General features: G+C 35.0%; 1 protein-coding gene across 1 annotated transcript in view; it reads left to right on the top strand.

Moving 5' to 3' along the window:
• Positions 1–16,359, top strand: part of mpped2a (metallophosphoesterase domain containing 2a) — a 55,370-nt gene extending 39,011 nt beyond the window's left edge. Inside the window, exons 5-7 of the mRNA XM_042727196.1 lie at positions 10,779–10,894; positions 12,039–12,152; positions 16,145–16,359. Coding sequence (XP_042583130.1) covers positions 10,779–10,894; positions 12,039–12,152; positions 16,145–16,263 — 349 coding nt within the window. The 3' untranslated portion in view covers positions 16,264–16,359. The remainder of the gene's footprint in view (positions 1–10,778; positions 10,895–12,038; positions 12,153–16,144) is intronic.
• Positions 16,360–19,446: the final 3,087 nt, after the last annotated feature.

Below are 19,446 nucleotides of genomic sequence, written 5' to 3'. Positions count from 1 at the left end.
TCACTTACCCATGGCCAACATCAAGTTTGTAAGAACCTCCAGATCTCCACCCTGCTCCTTCACCTTTTTTCTCTGTATCATGTGCTGTGGGTCAGATAACCTTACCGCACCTCTGGCCCTCCTTTAGTTAAACAGAGTGTAGTCCGGGGTCTCTGTGGCTCTTTTGTGTGTGTGAAAGGGCTTTAGTGTGTGAATAGGGTTGAGGTGGGTGAATGGGGCTAACTGTGTCTCTCCATCTGTCTATCAGAGAGGGCTCTCATTACTCTTTGGCTTCCTGAAATGATCCATATTTCAAAGTCACGTCGTCCTGCGTTGATGTGTGAATGCACAGGTCTTCATTTTCTTTTCTGCAAGACACCTTATAACCTGCCAAGAGGGAAGAAAAGGAGTGAGATGGAAGCGTACGGGCTTGGAAAGAGCACACTTGCTCTTTGTTACGTGACCCGAAAAAACATACAGTCTGTGTATTCACACCCACACTCATGTTCTCTCTGGCACATCGAGACATTTATCTACCCGTGTGTTCTTGAACTGTTCTTTATATTGCACTGCACAATATATTTTTCCTCCTGGATGAACATTAATTATTCAAATAACTGTAACTGTAAATGGTAAATCTTTTGTGTCCTTGTGAATATTGATGTTATTGTCTCTTACTCACTAAACCTGTCATAAATAGGCCAGGGTCATGTTTCAGCCCAAAACCAGAAGACAAAAATAAGATTATATATTATAAAGGGCCATTGAGAATTTATTTTATTGTGGCATTGTTTTTCATGACACTTGAGCACATTTTTCTCTCAAATTCGCTTTACCATAATGGGGAAAAATCATTACTTAAATGCAGCAAAAAATATATATATTTAATTTATAAAGAAAGGAAGTAGTTTTTGCTGAACTGCCTCTAATTTATGCTAAAATAAAAATAAAAATGAACAAGAAATTAATTGCAGCAATAAGTGAGATTTTTTTTTTTTATTATTATTATTTAATAAAATATTTGTATTTTTATTTTGTTAACTTTTACTTATGGTAAAGGAAATTGAGGAATAAAAGTTCTAAGTTTTCATGAAAATATATTCAATGCAAAATTATGAATGGTACATTTTGTGCAAAATAGTAAAATATTCATATAAAATGTGTGTGTATATAAATGTGAGTCTATATATGTGTGTGTGTGTGTGTGTGTGTGTGGGTATCATTTCTTGTTTTTCTTTCCTATTTGTAAATAAAATAGGGAAAATATATTTATATCTACATTGCTGTAGCTTGTAAAACTTTATTGCATCTATAAAAATGTCTGTATACCATTAAAAATTGTATATCATTATTACTGGAAAAAAAACAAGTGCATTTTGCAAATATTTAAAACCTGTCAACCTATGGCAGAGGTGTGCAGAACTTTTTTTTTTTTTTCAAAATTTTTAAGATTTTGTTGTGATTTCATGAGGTTCACTGAGAAATGATTTACTGCCTGCTCTTGAACTCTTTTTATATTCTGCACAGAACAAATTGTTTTCCCTCCTGAATGATCATTAATTACTCCAATAATTCTGCTGAAGTTCGTAGAACTTTTTATTTCCTTGTGAGCGTCTCACCTCAGCTGTGGAGCTCATATGCGTAGTGTGGAGTCATTTCCAGCGCTGTTGAGCTGGTTAAATATTTAATATGTGTCTGACACTTTCTCTGTACAGGGTTCAGGTACTGAATCCCTCGGCTTTGACTTTAGTGTGCATGTGCAAGATACACATTCACCGGAGCTCCCGCTTCCCGCAGAGACTGCTGAATATTTCACTGCCGCACCGTGCCCTTTGATGCCTGCTTTAATCCTTCATGGCGCTCTGCAGGAGGAGCTCTCAGGGGACGCGTGTGTCTGTGTGTGTGTGTGTGTCCGCATGTGTGTGTGTGTGTGTGTGTGTGTGTGTGTGTGTGTGTGTGTGTGCATATGTGTTTTAATGAGCTATATTTTTTTTGGTGAAAACTACAGTTGAATCGAGTTTGATGCTGTTTTTTCTTTCTCTTCTCCTGAAAACCCACATCCAGTATTCAAAAATGCAGGTGTGTTTTCTTGTTCAGGTCCTGTGTTCTTCACCTGTTCAATTTCCTTCCCCCTGTAACTGTGTTTATACTGTACCTTTCATCCCTGATGTACCTTTCATTTCCAAAATGTTGAGACGTAGTCAACACTGTTTTGCAAAACACATTGAATTTGGAGATCATGTTACAAAGACTGTGATTGCACCTGGTATTAACATCTGTCTTGGGTGATCTGATCACAAGGGAGCAGCACAAAATACAGGTGTGCTTCAGTGAGTCTTGGGTCCAATCATAAGGTGGGCAGGGTTTGTAAATGGTAACATTTTTTCAAATATGTACAAGCTATATATGTACATATTTTGTTTGTATGTGTGTGTGTATATATATATAGATAGATAGATATAGATATGTGTGTGTGTATATATTTATATGTATACATGTGTGTGTGTGTGTGTATGTGTATATATATATATATACACATATTATATATATATATATATATATATATAAACACACATGTATACATATAAATATATACACACACACACACACGCACACACACATATATATATGTATATGTATATATATATATGTATATATATATGTATATGTATATATGTATATGTATGTATGTATGTATGTACATGTATATATGTATACGTTTTGTGGGGGGGTTAACTTTTTAACTTTTTTCAAATTTTTAATATGGTTTAGTTATGTAGTCTTATGCAAACCATTTATAAATGTGAAACTATATATCAATATAAATAATAGGTTTTTTCTCAGTAAATTTTAAATAAATTGTATTATTATTGTTTTTACTTTAATCTGTCTACATTATTTTATTACTTTCATCCATTTTAAATGGTCTGGCAGTGTGACAAATTTTAGTATAAATATTCCATGTTATCTTTCACTATCAGGTCATACAACCTGCACAAATGTACAAACATTTTATTGTGATTTTTTCTTTATTGTGATTTTTTTTATTTATTTATTTTTTTTTAAAGTTATTTAAATGAACTTGTAAATGAACTGTTTTATAGCTCTAAAGCAAGCAATTGTTCTTAAAAATTGCCTGTCTGAAAATAAGGCTTTTATTTATTTTTATTTATTTATTTGTTTGTTTAAACTTTTTTTGTATCATATTTAGACATGTTTTTTTTTTTTTTTATTGACCCCCAAAGGTGCAATATCAAAAGATGCTGTTTTACTTTCATTGTTTCAAAAATAGTTATTTAAAATTGGGAGGATTTATGTTTAGGGTTTATTGTTTAGTCTCCCGCTCTCTCCCTGAGGACGGCACCATCTTATTGCCCCACGGTTAAGCATCTGTTCCTCTTCACTCCTGTTGTCCTCCAGGACCCCTTTAAACTCGGCCGTTCCCTCGCCCTCTGCCCACATCCATCCGTTACAGTCCAGCACAGGTCATTATCAGCGTCCCAAACAGAGACAAGCCCCCCTATTACTGGCTCACGTCTCCTCTCCAGTTAAGCTGCGAGTGGCCTTGGGCCGAGAGGTCATTTATCAGGGGTCGGTGCATTGGGTATCATTACGGCGGGACTCTGGGTGCTTGATAAACTGGAGATGAGTGCTTTGAAACTGGGCATTACACGTGTGTGGGGATAGATAAATATACTGTCCTGTGGCAGTTGGGTCGGGCCCCCTCGGGACAAATAAAACCCCTATTAACATCCAACCCTTCATTGCGTTTGACAGGCGAATCAATTAGGCGGGTGTTGAGGTGACCTGTGTGCTGCAGTGACAGTGAGGTGAGGGAGCAGATGAATGGAGCGGTCACTGGAGCTGTCTCTGGGGACTGCAGTGCACTGCTCTGTGCTGGATCACTGTCACATGATCAACCGTCTTTCACTTCCTCTCAGTGCTTGCAGTTTTCCTTGCTTTTCGTTTCTTTTCCTTGCTTCCTATCTTCCCTTTCCTCTTTTCCCTCTGCTGCTCCATTGATGCTGTACCTCCTGCGATTTCTGTTCCTTCCTTCCTTCCTTCCTCTTTCTTTATCTTTTGTTATTTCTTCCTTGCTTTTGGTTTTCTATCACGTTCATCCTTTCTTCCCCTCCTTTTCTTTCTTAATTTAATGCTCCAGTGACCCTGCACCTTTTTTCATTCTTTCTTTTTTCTTTTCTTATATTTCTCTTTTATGTTTTCCTTATTTTTTCCACCTCTTTCTTTCTGTATTTCCTTCCTTCCTACCAGGATTCTGTCTTGTTTTTCCTTTTTCTTTTCTCCCTTCCTTCCTTCCTTCCTTCCATACTTCCCTGCTTCCTTTTTCTTCCCTTTCTTCTTCTTCTTTTCCCTCTGCTTCTTTGTTGATTCCGTACCTTCCACCATTCATCACCTTTCTTGTCCTTCTTCCATCCTTTTATTTATTTCTTTTTCTTCATTTCTTTGTTTTTTCTTTCTTTCTCTTCCATATTTGTTTTTTTCTGTTCTGTTCTGTTCTTTCATTCATTCCACTATCACTGCCACATTTTTCCACCTTCTCTCAACTTTCCTTCCTTTCTTTGATTCTTCCATACTTTTCCTCCTTTCTCTCGTTCCTTCTTTTCTTCCACCTCTTTCTTAATTTTTCTTCCTTCCAACCTTTATTTCATCATTAATTTTATTCTTTGTCTTGTTCTTATTCTCTCATTCAGTCCTTCCTTCCATTTCCCCATTTTCTCCCTTTCTTGTCCTCTTTCTTTCTTTATTTCTTTATTTCTTTCTTTTTCTCACCTCTCCTGTCACCTTTTACTGTATATATTCCTCCCTTCCTTCCTTTGTTAGTTTATTCATTTCCTTCCTTCCTTTGTCCCTTACTTTTTTCTTTTCTTTTTTTTCTCTTCATCCATCCATTCCTCCTTACTTTATCTACTTCCTTCCTTTCTACTATCCTTCCTATCTTCCTTCTTTATTGTTTTCCGTCTTGTGTACATTCTTCCTCCTTTTCCTCTGTACTTTTTCTCTTTATTCCTTTTTTTCTTCTGTTCCTTCATTCCTTCACTTTTCCTGCCACCTTTTTCTCCTTCTCTTCTTTCCTTTCTGTCATTCTTCCTCTTTCCTTCGTTTCTTTGACCTTTTACTTCATGCTTTCACCCTTCCTTTCTTTTTTCCTTTCTTGCTACTTTCATTCATCATTAATCTCCCTCTTCTTCTCTCATTCATTTCTCCCTTGCTTCCTCCTTGCTTTAGTTCTCTCTTCCCTTTTGGTTTCTACCCATTATTTCTTGCCTTTTGTCTTCCTCGAATAGTTCTTCATCTCATTCTCTCTTTCGCACACATGCCTCTTCTTTCTTCCCCATCCACCACTACCACTATTCCCTTCTCCATGCTCTTCCATTGTAGAGCAGATTAATGGTGTCTCAGATGTATATCACACTTAGGTTTCTGATCTTATCGCAACGCTCCACATGGATGAACAAAAGCCAAGTGAACCTGTGTGCATCGTGTGAACACACACCCCCACGTTCACGTCCAGGCCTATCTCTGAATAACATCAGATTATCTTACCAGAGGAAGGCAGATTTCACCCCTGACCTGAACTCGACCCTTTCATAACGTGCCGTAATCCATGACACGAACGACTCTCCGTGCCCGCTCTCAGACCTGAGAATCAAAGCATTATGCCTGAAAGAGTTCAGCATTGACAAAACACAAATCTTTTCCCATTCTGGCGGCAGACGTCGTTTAAACAGGGCTGTTTCTTAGGCCACGGCAGGGTCAGACCTCAAACCCTGGTGGACTTTTTAATAGTGTAACCGGTTCAAGCGCGAGCTCGTGCTGAGTGTGGGTGGAGTGTTTGTGTTCATAAGCTCTATAGACTTTCCTTTGTAATGGTGGAGGAGGTAAACATTCAGGAAGACTGTGATTTTGCTCCGTGGTGCTGTGGCGTGGGTCAGAGGAGCGCTGTGTATTGAGAGTTTAATGTTATCTCGCTCCCCCTCCCTCACTCTGTTTGTTTTGTCTATTATATTCGCAGGCCTCTGACCTTTGCATTGCTCGGTGTGTAATGTCCTGCTGCCTGACAGCTGGAGCTAGTAATACTCCATCCGTTCCTCACACATGAACAGAGAGCAGTATATGAGGAGACAGAGAGGCTGTGTGCGATGATCGAACTCACTGGGCTTGACATAGAAGGCCGTCTGAGGACAAACATTGATAAAATATGATGCATTAAACGATCTTCCTGCAGTGTTTTGATGCCAAATTGCTAACATTTATATTTGAAATAATGGTTAATTTTTGCAGAACACGGTGTCAATTTAGTAAGATAGGAAGTTCTTCATACTGACAATATTGGCTTCTGTAAGCTGTTGTGTAAACAAGGCAGTTTGAGAGTCACACCTGTTTCAATAATATATTTCTTGTCAGTCTCTGTAACTCTGTAACTGTAGCCTGTATTGCAAGTAATATCACATACTACAGGACAATTAGCATAAATGTAATTATACATTGAAGCTGGGACATAAATATTTGCACTACAAAATCATTGTACAGTAGTACACTAATTTACTCTTCATTGAACTCTGTACTGAAAATTTAAACTTTAAAAGTTTGAAATCATTATTGTGTCATATTCTGTAGAAACAGGACTGTGCAGGTACAATTATTTATTCATTATTTTCTATTCTTTCCCCTAACAATATTGTATGAATACTTCAGAAAAATCAATACGAAAAATTAGTAATAAAAACTAAAAATATATATATTAGTGCTGGGCAACGAGTAAGTTTTTTAATCGTGATTAATTGCATGATTGTTCACAAAATTGCACAAAATTCAATAATGCATTCAAAAGTAGTGTATTGTGCACTTTTTTCATTTAAAAGTACTGCTATATGAACTAAAGTGGCAGAAGCATGGGTAGGTGTGCAGTACCAAGGTTATGCTTGTGTATTTAGTAAAAGGAAGGTCTCAATAACACAATCATATGAGGTAGTCTGCAAGGCTGTTTGTTAAACAAGGGCAGTTTGAGAGTCACACCTGTTTTATATAATATTTCTTGTCAGTCTCTGTATACTCTGTAACTGTAGCCTGTATTGCAAGTAATATCACATACTACAGGACAATTAGCATAAATGTAATTATACATTGAAGCTGGGACATAAATATTTGCACTACAAAATCATGTACAGTAGTACACTAATTTACTCTTCATTGAACTCTGACTGAAAATTTAAACTTTAAAAGTTTGAAATCATTATTGTGTCATATTCTGTAGAAACAGGACTGTGCAGGTACAATTATTTATTCATTATTTTCTATTCTTTCCCTAACAATATTGTATGAATACTTCAGAAAAATCAATACGAAAAAATTAGTAATAAAACTAAAAATATATATATTAGTGCTGGGCAACGAGTAAGTTTTTTAATCGTGATTAATTGCATGATTGTTCACAAAATTGCACAAAATTCAATAATGCTTCAAAAAGTAGTGTTATTGCGCACTTTTTTCATTTAAAAGTACTGCTATATGAACAAAAGTGCAGTAACATTTGGTTGTTGTGCAAAACACTAAACAAAATAAGGTGTTTATATATATGTTGTATATATATATATATATATATATATATAGATATAATATATATATATATATATATATATAAGGTTTTATAACAAATAGATGTGATACGAAAGAACAGTGTGACATAAATACTTGATTGAATTTTCTTTTATTTAATCCTGGTGGACACAATATTTTTCATCATAGGGATATGAAACTTTTCATTGTTGAAACGTCTATCATTCCTGATATGTTCTGTTTTTTTTGTTTTTTGTTTTTTGGATGTTATGGCATTATTAGATCTGAACATGATTTTCAAGTTCCAAATCTTTAGGATATTTTGAGTACAATGAAAAAATGATGTCAAATTATGTCATCATCATCCGCATGCATTAAAACTGCGCACAAGTTTCTTCTGACATTGTGCAGCTGGTGAATCTGTGAGAGGACTATCTAATCTGGTGCGTCAGTGTAGCCAGATCACATCCCGTCCTCACATCTCCCACTCAAAACACACACACACACACACACACACACACACACACTCACACATCTGTACAGTATAATAAGACCTATGTGCTTGGGTCCATAGAGGAAACAAGCTTTCCTTAATATGACCGGGATGTCATTAATCTTTATGGAGGTTAACAAATGCACTCACATGGAAGGTGTATTTCATTCAAGGACACTAACAATGGGGCCATTGTGCAGTCTGATGTTCCAGCGTCCGTACCTTAACATTCCTACTATGTACTGCACGATATGAATGAACGTTGTGTTTTTTTGGACAATATATTTATTTGAGAAGATTATCTGAAATATGCTCAGGTCACGAGATATAGGTTGGATTTACGCCACACTGTCTTTGCTCCTCGCTGTGCTCATGTCTCGTTCTTTTTCTCGATTTTAAAAGACAATATTGCAGGAGTTTTTTTCACGAAAGCTTCATTTTGTGCGGCGTCTGTGACAAATTGCTGCCGCAGCGCAGAATGGCCTGGTTTGCTATGAGTTATGTCAAGTCAGAGCTGTTTAAGAGTTGTACTTCCCCCAAGACACATTTCTGCTTATCCTCACCACAGGGATGAAACACAATACAGCTTTGTCAGCTTAACATACTCATTTTCCTACACGTTTCTTGACAATTTTGTATAAATGTGTTCACTTTGTTGCAGAGTTCGGTTCCTTGTTAAAGAAACAACACCTTAAGACCTCTGTAAATTCTCTCTCTTTTTCCCCCTTTATTTTTTTTCTTTCTGCAGATAGAGATTGAACGACTGCAGGAAGTGTTTTATATGTGTCAGGTCTCCCCTCCACCCGACCGCTGTTCGATAATCATTCGTGGCTGTCGCTGTGGCGGCCTTTGACTGTAACAAAGCTTATTGACGTTTCTGAGCCCTGATTTCCCCTCCTGGTCAAATTCAATATGAAAAACGCTGCAGCTAAATAAGTCAAAAATAGCACATACAACCTTCCTGGCTCTCTTTTTCTTTGTTGCTCTCTTGTAAAATTGTAAACCTGTTTGGAAACAAGTCGATATTTTCTTATGCTGCTTATGAAAAACCTTGGATTAACATGAATTTACAGCGTACATCACGGTCAGGGGTGTTAAATAAAAAACTTATGTATACAATATATTTTCATAGATCGATGGATAGAAATAAATTCTACATTATACATTTCCTTGTTTATGTTCTTTATATGTGTGTGTGTGTGTGTGTGTGTGTGTGTGTGTGTATATATATACACACACACACACACACATTAAATATGTTTATATATATATATATATATTATATATATATATATATATATATATATATATATATACACACACACACATTAAATATGTAATATATATATATATATATATATATATATATATATATATATAATTTAAAAAGAATGCACTTTATATATTACAAAAAAACACACATTACATTTTTATTAAATGCTTAGTAATTGTTTGTGTAGTTAGAGTTAAATATATACATTTATTTATTTGTTTATATAGACCTATTAGATGTCATTGTTTATGTTGTGTGTGTGTGTATAGATAATTACATTTTCATTGTAAAGATAGACAGACATTTATTTATTAAAAATATATTTCAAATATATTTTGAAAAATGTTTTAATTTTATTAAATGATAAATTGTTTGTTTGCATAAAGAAAAGCAGATATATACATATGTGTGTGTGTGTGTGTGTGTGTCTGTGTCTGCTTATCTTTACAATGAAAGATAAGCAGATATATACATTTTTATTTATATATTAAAAATGTTTTTTTAAAAATGTTCAATTTTATTAATTGCTTAATTGTTTGTTTGTGTGTGTATATGTAAGAAATATCTATAAAATACAGTTTTGTTTTTATATAAATAAATTTGTTAGAATGTAATTAGTAAAATATATTTTCATTTAATATAGAAATATTTTTTATTTGCTTTATATAAATGTTTTTTTTTTAATAAAATGTTTCTCACATTACTCCACATTTCTTTGCTATCACATGTGAATAACATGAAACTAGTACAGTACCCACACAAATATACAAATATATATATAATATGGTTAAAAAAGAAGAAGAAGAAAAAAAACTCCAGCACAATCTCCATCAGTTTACCTGTTTCCATAATCATACTGTCAGCCCAAATGTGTAGCGCTTCTGGGCTTAACTAAAAGCTTTTCATCAGGAAACGTGTCCTGCGCTCTCTGTAATTTTCTATAAAGAGTGCTACACTTCCTTCTCTGGTGATTTTCACAGACAGTGATTAGTGTTTTTCACCAGACCTGGGACAAATGGACGCTCAATTTATCATCACTATCAGACCCTCAGCTTGACACAAACATATAGATGTATAAATAAACCCGCATACAAGCATGCTCTCATTTTTCACATTATTTCATTTGGGCGTCGTACCTACATTAACCCCGTGGCTTTATTTGAGCTATCAATCCATAGCAGTCATGGGAGAGGGGACTGTTTGCTCTCTGCGGCTGCATCTCCCAGAGCATTTGCATTTACTATGGCAGCCTGTAGTGAAGCTCTTCTCATTTCACACTTTGAAGCTTCCTTCAGGGATGGATGGAGGAAAGAAGATCACTTTGACAGGCTGAGATTGTTTCTCTACATCTGCCGTCAGCTGTCATTTTAAAAGGCGCGAGTATGTCTCTGTCCTGCCGCGTGGACGGATGCATGTGTGGTGCTTATGGATGTGTTTTTCTGTGTCTCCCCGCAGGACGCCGTGGTTTAATGGCTGGGGTTTTAACCTGCCCAGGGGACAGTCCCTGCTCGATAAGTGGAACCTCATACCAGAGGGCATTGATATTCTCATGACCCATGGGCCACCCCTCGGTGAGTTCAATTAACCAATCCTAATGGAGTTCCATCCAATTATTCAAATGCTCGAGAATACATTAAATGGCTTTCACATGAAGCCTGTTGTCATGCTTGTCAAGAATCCCATCATACGAAGTTATAGGAGAAGGAAAGAGTGACATTTTTGGCATACATGAAGTAATATCTGTCTTCAGAGCATTTCATTAAAACTAAAATTTAAACCATAATAACACATTTTCAATACTTGAAATAAACGTTACCTGAAAATAAAATAAATATTAAAAAACATATTTTATTTCTGTAGTATAAGTTGATCGAATTAAAGCTTGAATTTAAAACTATATCGACATATTTAAGCAAGACAAAAAAAAAAAAAAAGACAAAACTTAAACTAAGATCTGTCATCAGAGCAGGTTATTATTGTTAACTAAAACGAAATAAAAAAAACACAACCATAAAAAAAAAAAATACTTGAAATAAAATATACATTACTGTAAGTGAAATAAAATATTTTAAAAATGTATTTTATTTCAGCTAGTTGTTAAAACAACGTTCCTTTTTTTTAGTATAAATTGCAGAACTAAAATAACTAAAATTAAAACCTAATAAAAACTATATGGACAAAAGAAAAAAAAACCCTAACAAAAAATAAAATGAGCATGCAACAAAATTAATAAAACGCAAGAGTATTTATCGTTAATTAAAACTAAAGCTAAAAACATAACAAAAAAAAACACTATTTAAACAAACATAAACATTACCTGAAATTAAATAAAATGTTATTATTCACTAAGTTTAACTACAAAAACAACTAAAACTTAATAAACATATTTAAAAGAAATCCAATAAAAAAAAAGACAAAACCATGCAAAAAAAAAAATAAATAAATAAAATCATCTCAAAAGAAAAAAAAGCATTCTAAATATTAACAAAAACTATAATGGAATATCAATGATAGTAAAATAACACCTTAGAGCTGTAAAATGCCTCAGAGTTGTTGTTTTTTTTATTTTTTATTACAATTGTCTTGTTTTTGAAGCTCTAGGTTAAAAAGCGCTAATGATTGGACATGAGTCACAATGTGAGCCTGTTTTTCCTCAGAGATTAGAATCTGGTATTTATGGTATGTTTTTTTTTTTAGATTTTTTTTTTTTTAGAGGTTTTAGGGACTGGGTACCGAAGGAGCTGCAAAGAGTTGGGTGTGTTGAGCTGTTAAACACAGTCCAGAGGAGAGTCCGGCCCAAGCTCCATGTCTTCGGAGGAATTCATGAAGGTGAGTAACCACATAGACAAACTGGCACTTGAAAAAAAAAAAAAAACAAGATTCATTGTGCACTACAGTGATTTCCATAGTTGAATTGACAAGGCATAAAAAGAGAGTCAACAGCAATGTGATAAAATACACCAAAAGTTAATCATTAAACAATTTTTAGTAATTATAATCACAATAAAGACTACAAAAAAGAGGCCAGAAATATTGCAGCGTAACTTTGATATAAAAGTTACATGTCATTCAGGAACGGTTCCCTTTTGGTTACCAGTATCGCTATATTTTTAAATTTTTAAGCCGACCAATATCCCTGTATGATAACTATAAGCACAGCTGATGGATCTTTTGAGACGAAATCTGAAACTGGGGGCTGTTATGCTCACCAAGTCTGCATTTATTCGATCAAAAACAAGGTAAAAACCGTAATACTGTGAAATATTATAGTTTTAAAATAATTGTTTTCTATTTTAATATTTTCTAAAATCTAATTTATTCATGTGATGCAAAGCTGAATTTTCAGCATCATTACTCCAGTCTTCAGTGTCACATGATCCTCCAGAAATCATTCTAATATGCTGATTTGTTGATCAAGAAACATTTATTATTATTATCATCAATGAAAACCGTTGTGCTGGTTAATATTTTTGTGTAAACTATATACATTTTTAATAGGAAGTTCAAAAAACAGCATTCAGTAATCTTTTGAGAAATCAGTTTCAAATGATACAGTATATGATGTTGTATTTGGCTGCGTTTATACTTGGCATTGACATGCGACCTGTATCCGGATGTTGTCCACATACACTTTGAAAAGATAAGTGTAAACGCGCTCCTGATCGGAAATGTTATCCGATTAGCGTGTCCTGGTCCAGAGGTAGTCGAGGAGGCATTGTAAAGCAATCAAGCCATCGTGTCTGCATTCCCAGGTCAACGCAAGCGGCAACCTCCCGCTCTCTCTCGTGAAGCCCATATGGAAGTGACTTAAACTGTAATTCATCAACTGGCCGCTAGAGGCTGGCTGCAAAAGGGAGTCAATCCCATAGACCCCCCATGTTAAAATGCCCAAACTTACAGCAGAAAAAAACATGTTTACACCCTGGTTCAAAAAATTATTTTGGTCTATATAGCTAATTTTGCCCTTCATGACAACTGTGAGGGGGGTGAATTATTTTATAACTCATCCGTTTAAATTATATTAAGCCTTAAAGTTCTGCATAATTAAGGGCGCGGCCGATTGAGTGACAGGTGGATTGCCGCTGCTGTCACCGTCGTCGAGCTAGGTGGGCGTGGTTTCAGCAACCAGCTCCCGCCTATTTGCCCATTTATGATTATACGGGAGTGATGCGCGGTGATGCGCTGCCAAGATGGCGACGGCCGGCTCCGCCTACTTTTGGCTTCAAAAACGCTCTTCGGAGATCTATGGGTGATGTCACGGACACTACGTCCATGTTTTTATACAGTCAGTGGGTCAACGTCACGCAAAAACCCCGCCCCCTCTCTCGCGAACTGTCAGAAGAGAGATGCCGTGGAGCGCAAGGGAGATTGTACAGTTATTTTGCTTTGTTAAATGTCCCGCAACTGAAAATGTTTTTTAAATAAAAACCCACCACTTTGTTTCAACTTTGCACTGGGGCTATCCTCTGCAGACTTATTTAAATATTGCATGGGAAAGACTGATCCGATCGGTTAACAGAAGTCAGCTGATGTTGCCAAGTGTAAACGCACTGTGTCCTGATTGACTGACAATCCGATCTGCTTGTTTGGATCTCGGCGATAGCATAATAATGCCAGGAGTAAACGCAGCCTTTGTAACAGAAAAAGCTTGTTCTTTTCTTTAGAGATTTAGAGTCTCAGAACATTAGCTGCATCAGCACAAACATAAACCCAATAAGCAGTCTAGGATATAAATAGATATGGATATGGGTTGCATTTTAACACTAGATTTGGCTTGGAAGTTCAACCCAGTACTGAGGGAAGATGGATCAGAGAGATCTGCCTTTGGGTTCAACTTCAGACTCTGTTCACCAGATGTGCTGCATCCCCTCACTTCCTCCCTCCAGCTTTTGAGGCTTTTCAGTATTATTATATTTTTAATTAAACATGTTTAAGACAGAGAAGGGTTTCTGAGCCCAGGGGCTAATTTGGACAAGTGCTCCACTTGAGGAAAGGCCTTGTACGGTTTATTGTGTTTACTCAGTGTGTTTGTATGCACACACACACACACACACACACACACACAGTCAGTGGGCAAACTCATAACTCCCTTTTCTGAATATAGACTATTTAAAATGCTTATAATCATACACACATCTCTCTCTCTCTCTCTCTCTCTCTCTATATATATATATATACTCTTTCTCTCTTATATATATATATATATATATATAATATATATATATATATATATATATATATATTATATATATATATATATATATATATCTATATATATAGCATAATAAGTGCTGTCAAATGATTAAACACATACAAAATGATCATTTTTGTTTGCATAATATATGTGTGCGTACTGTTTATATTTATATATATATATATATATATATAGATAATATATATATACATGTACAGTATATATTTTGAAAATATTTATATTGATATAATTTATATTATAAATAAATATTTAATATATAAACATAACATATTTTTCTAAAATATATACATGCATGAGTGTGTATTTATATATACATAATAAATATACACAGCACACATACATATATTATGTAAACAAAAACTTAATTAAGTGTTTGACAGCGCTATTATATATATATTTTTAAATACAGTATACATGTCTAAAATGTGTGTTTAACCGCCATTTTCATTTCCTTTGTTTGAGCAGCAAGTGTCTTTTTGTCACACGAACCTTTGAAACTGCTGATACATAATATATTGTATAATAATATTTCTGTCAAGCCAGTTCTTTGAGAGTTTAGCATGGTAATATACATGGCAATGTTAATGTTTTTGGTCTTGGCGAATAGATCTGCTATGCTACTGCTGTCGCAGTAGAGCAAGAACCAACACTTGCTACTGTTAATATATCTACAGACATGCTGCTGTGAGAATGTAAGAAATACTGCCAATATAACATATGAAATAACCCCCATATATAACATGCAGGTACCCCGTAGCAGGTCTATACAGGTGGAGCTGGGGGAGGTGGAGGGTTTCTGATACTGCAACAGAAAGCACTAGCCAAATGTTAAGCAGCAAGCTCATTGGCTGCTGATACAAAACGAATGATGATGTAATTATATCAGATTGAGTTAGAACTTACATTGATCTGTGCCATCTAGAGTTTCATGACAGAACTTTGTATTTTAGCAGTCTTGTTAAAAAGTGTGGAATTAAAGTTAAATAATAGAAAATACATGGCCGTTCATGGGTTTTGTGTCAGTAAGATAATTAATACTTTTATTTAGAACACATTAAAATGGATCAAAAGTGATTGTAAAGACATTAGTGATTTTACAAAGGATTCCTTTTTTGCTAATAAATGCTGTTCTTTTGACTTAACTCATCAGAGAGTCCTGAAAAACAAAACGTATCTTGGTTTCCACAAACTTATTAGCTGTTTTTACATTATTAATGAGAAGAAATGTATCTTGAGCACTAAATCGGCATATTAGAATGATTTCTGAAGGATCATGTGACAATTCAGCTTTGCATCACAGGAATAAATTACATATTAAAATGTATTAAAATATTAAACAGTTAGTTTAAGTTCCATAATAGTAGTGTTTTACTGTTCTTTTGATCCCATAAATGTAGTTTTGGTGAGTTTAAGAGACCAAACTTTTGATCTTTTGTGCATCATTTAGTGGATTCTTTTGTCCAAAATGACTTAAAATTGAGGAAAAACATCAGTTATTTGTATTCAACTAAAGAGAAGTCATATGGGTTTGAAACAGTTTCATTATTGGACGATTTGTTCTGTAAGTGTGGTATATGAATATTAACTCCTCCCTGGTTTCCTCTAGGTTATGGTATTATGACAGACGGGTACACAACATTCATCAACGCCTCCACCTGTACAGTCAGCTTTCAACCCACAAACCCTCCCATCGTGTTCGACCTCCCAAACCCCCCCAGCTCTTGAGACGCCCGTGAACGTCGCCATACTCTCCTTTACTCCTTATGTTTTCTAACAATACTTTGAAAGAAAAGATAGTTGAATGTTTCTAAAAAAATCAGCATTCTTCTAAAAAAATCAGCGGAATTCACCGAAGGTTTCTGACAAAAGACGTCATGCAATTCACACTTACACGTAAATAATTGAACAATCTTATGAAAAAAAATGATCAGAATAAATAAGTAAAATAATAAGCTTTGTGAATTTGTAAAATTGTCTCTTTTTTGTCAATATTCGAAGTATGTTGGTATGGGATGCCATTGTTCATTTTGTACATTCTTTTTTTTCTGGATAATTAAGCTTTCTTTTAGCTGACAGGGATAATGCCTTAAACTAGCTTTAAGTTCCTCCGGCTGGAGCCCCTTCTTTCTGCTAGCGATGAGAAAGCATCATATTTATTATTTTTTATCCAAAACTAAGGGGATTTCTCCTTTTTTTTTTTTTGCATTCAAAGAACACTTTCTTACAAGCGCTGGGAAGACATGGATGCATTTTAACTCATGTATATTCTGGAGCTCCTCATTCTGCATAGAAATTGGAATATGTCTTAAAATATGAGTATATCTATATGTATGCGTGTAAGCTGTAAAATCTCTAACTAAAATTGTGTTTGTTCTAAGCCTCTTGAAGAATATCATTTTGCCTGTAAGTGATGACTTAAAGTGCGTAAAGCGCACACATGCTGTTTTCTGTTTTCATGAAATGTTCCTCTGAAGCTCATTCAGCGTTGCCTACTTTATGGCGTATTGTTCCATACAATAAACGAGTACTCGAGTTGAAATTATTTTAATGTACAATCTCAAAGGTTGTTTTTTTTTTTTTTTTTTTATTGGCCGAAACCAGGTTTACCTGCCGAAACCAGGTTTAGTTGTCCTTTGATATCTTGCATATGATAGTTTTTGTTTTTCTCTCTCTTTTTTTTTATTTTTTTAATTTTGCACTGTGTAAATGCAGTCTTGCTAGCACAAAAAAAAAAATGATGCCATAGTTGTTTTAACTCTTGCCACTGTAAATGCCTCTCAGCTTTTCTTTCAGTTACAATCTCATTCCTGGGATAGTTTAGATACATTTCTTCTTCTTTTTTCTTCTTCTTCAGGTTTCATTGTGATATACAGTATTTAGCTGCCTTTATATGCAAATAAAATTGCAAGATTTTTACTTCTAAACATTTTGTTTGGTTCATTCTCGCCTCTTGTCTAGCTTTGCACAGTCGAAGTCCGCAGGTTTGTATTATTCATCTGACACCAAAGTTGTGGCTTGTTAGTTCGTGGCAAAATCTTTGAAGGGGTTTTTCAGACTTTTTGTGGCTTTTACTTGCAGTTAAATTAGATATTCACAAGCAGAAAAAAATATATATATAGTAGTAGTAGTACTGTTAGTATTAGTATTATTAATATGTTTATATATAATTTTTATACCTCCGAAACGTAATTGGTCAGACAGTATCTTCTTGTCTCAGTGAGCGAATAAGTAGACCAGACTTTATGGCAATAGTCAAATGTAAAGCTAAAAATTACTTATTTTAATTTAACCAAAAATCAACCCATTTTAATCAAACCTAAAACAGCAAATTGGAGTACTATCTTGTAAACTTTACATATAATCTAATATCTCAGAATTTATATATTTAAATCTAAACAAATGCAGTTGAAATAATTTTAAGGTCTAATAATCTGACATTCAGCCAAGTATGGTGACCCATACTCAGAATTTAATTTAACCCATCTAACACAAGGCAGTGTGAACATAGCCATTTATGCTGCGGCGCCCGGGGAGCAGTTGGTCTCTTTAAGTAGTGGTATGCATTTGGAGAGAGAAACTGCATGCTCCCCCCACCCACCATTCCTGCCGGCCCGGGACTCGAACTCACAACCCTTTGATTGGGAGTCCGACCTCTTTAGGCCACGACTCACCTTAAATATGCATTTTTGCACTTTCATCTCTTTGATTGCCTTTCAATTCAACCACATTCCTCACTGCATCTTTTTTCAATTGAGGTTGGAGGTTATTGTCATCTGACGTCACCAAGATACAATTCAACCACATTCCTCAATGCGAAAACTCAAAAGATATTTTACTTCCTCCAAGCAGTCGTCTTCTAAAAAGACCTCCAGTGAATGTAAGTTTTCATTCTCACAGGAACCTCATTCACATTTATCTCTTTGTAATCCAATTTGAGATACACATGAGCCAGCGGTACACTAAGAGAAAGAAAACCAGCAGCGCTCTGGCCTTGGAGTCAAAGTGGGGGATCTCTTTTTGCCAACCTGAATCCCTCCAAGGCCACAAAAACACACTTTTCCACAGTCTCATATTCACCCTCCCCCATCCGGCTTAAAATCAGTCACATCAAAGGCTCCAAACCAATTAACACTTCCCCCAAACGAGAGCATGAAATATAGCCCCAGACCAGCTCATTGGCATAATCCACATAATCATATTAGTGTAACCCTGTGAGCTGGCAGCCTGGCACTGGCACTTTTGTTTTCTCAAATCCTATTTTTAGAAGCACCTACACTCTCTGTGTTTAAAATGAACAATGCTAACATACTACTTTTTACATTTGTGAGTTGTACTTTTCTTGTAAAACAAGTAAGTTCATGTGAACAATGCAACAGTGCAAGTGTTGCTGTCAGATTGCAAAGGTGTTCTGAATTGGTGTTTCAGCATTTTGCCATGCAGTTGCTAAAGAGTTCTGAAAAGAATTTAGCATATAAAACACCTACTTAAAAATATATTTCTGTAGAATTATAGAGAGTAAAAATCATCAAACAAACAGTGGAGGGTAAATTAGCTAAAACTAATGCTTTTAGCATTTTTAGTAGCGTGACAGTAGCTGCATTCAAAAAAGTAGCTTTTCCAGTACGTTTTTTTTCCCTCCCTAATTAGCCATGATAGTGACATTATAGTACTTTTTTTTTAGTTAAAATATATTGTTTTAGAGTTATTGCTATATGAAATCATCAAATATACACATTCCCAAACATAGTTGTGGGTAAATTAGCTAAAACTAATGCTTTTAGCATTTTTAGCAGCATGACAGTTTTTCTAGTAAGTTTTTTCCTAATCAGTAATGATAGCAACTAGCATTGCATTTGGTTGGTTGTTTGGTAGATATATATTGTAGAATTACTGCTATACAAAAGTAAA

The sequence above is a fragment of the Cyprinus carpio genome, chromosome B7 (genome assembly GCF_018340385.1).
Source record: "Cyprinus carpio isolate SPL01 chromosome B7, ASM1834038v1, whole genome shotgun sequence".
In the NCBI taxonomy this organism is placed as follows: domain Eukaryota; kingdom Metazoa; phylum Chordata; class Actinopteri; order Cypriniformes; family Cyprinidae; genus Cyprinus; species Cyprinus carpio.
The sequence above is the reverse complement of the archived record's forward strand: the minus strand, read 5'-3'. Positions and strand labels throughout refer to the sequence as shown.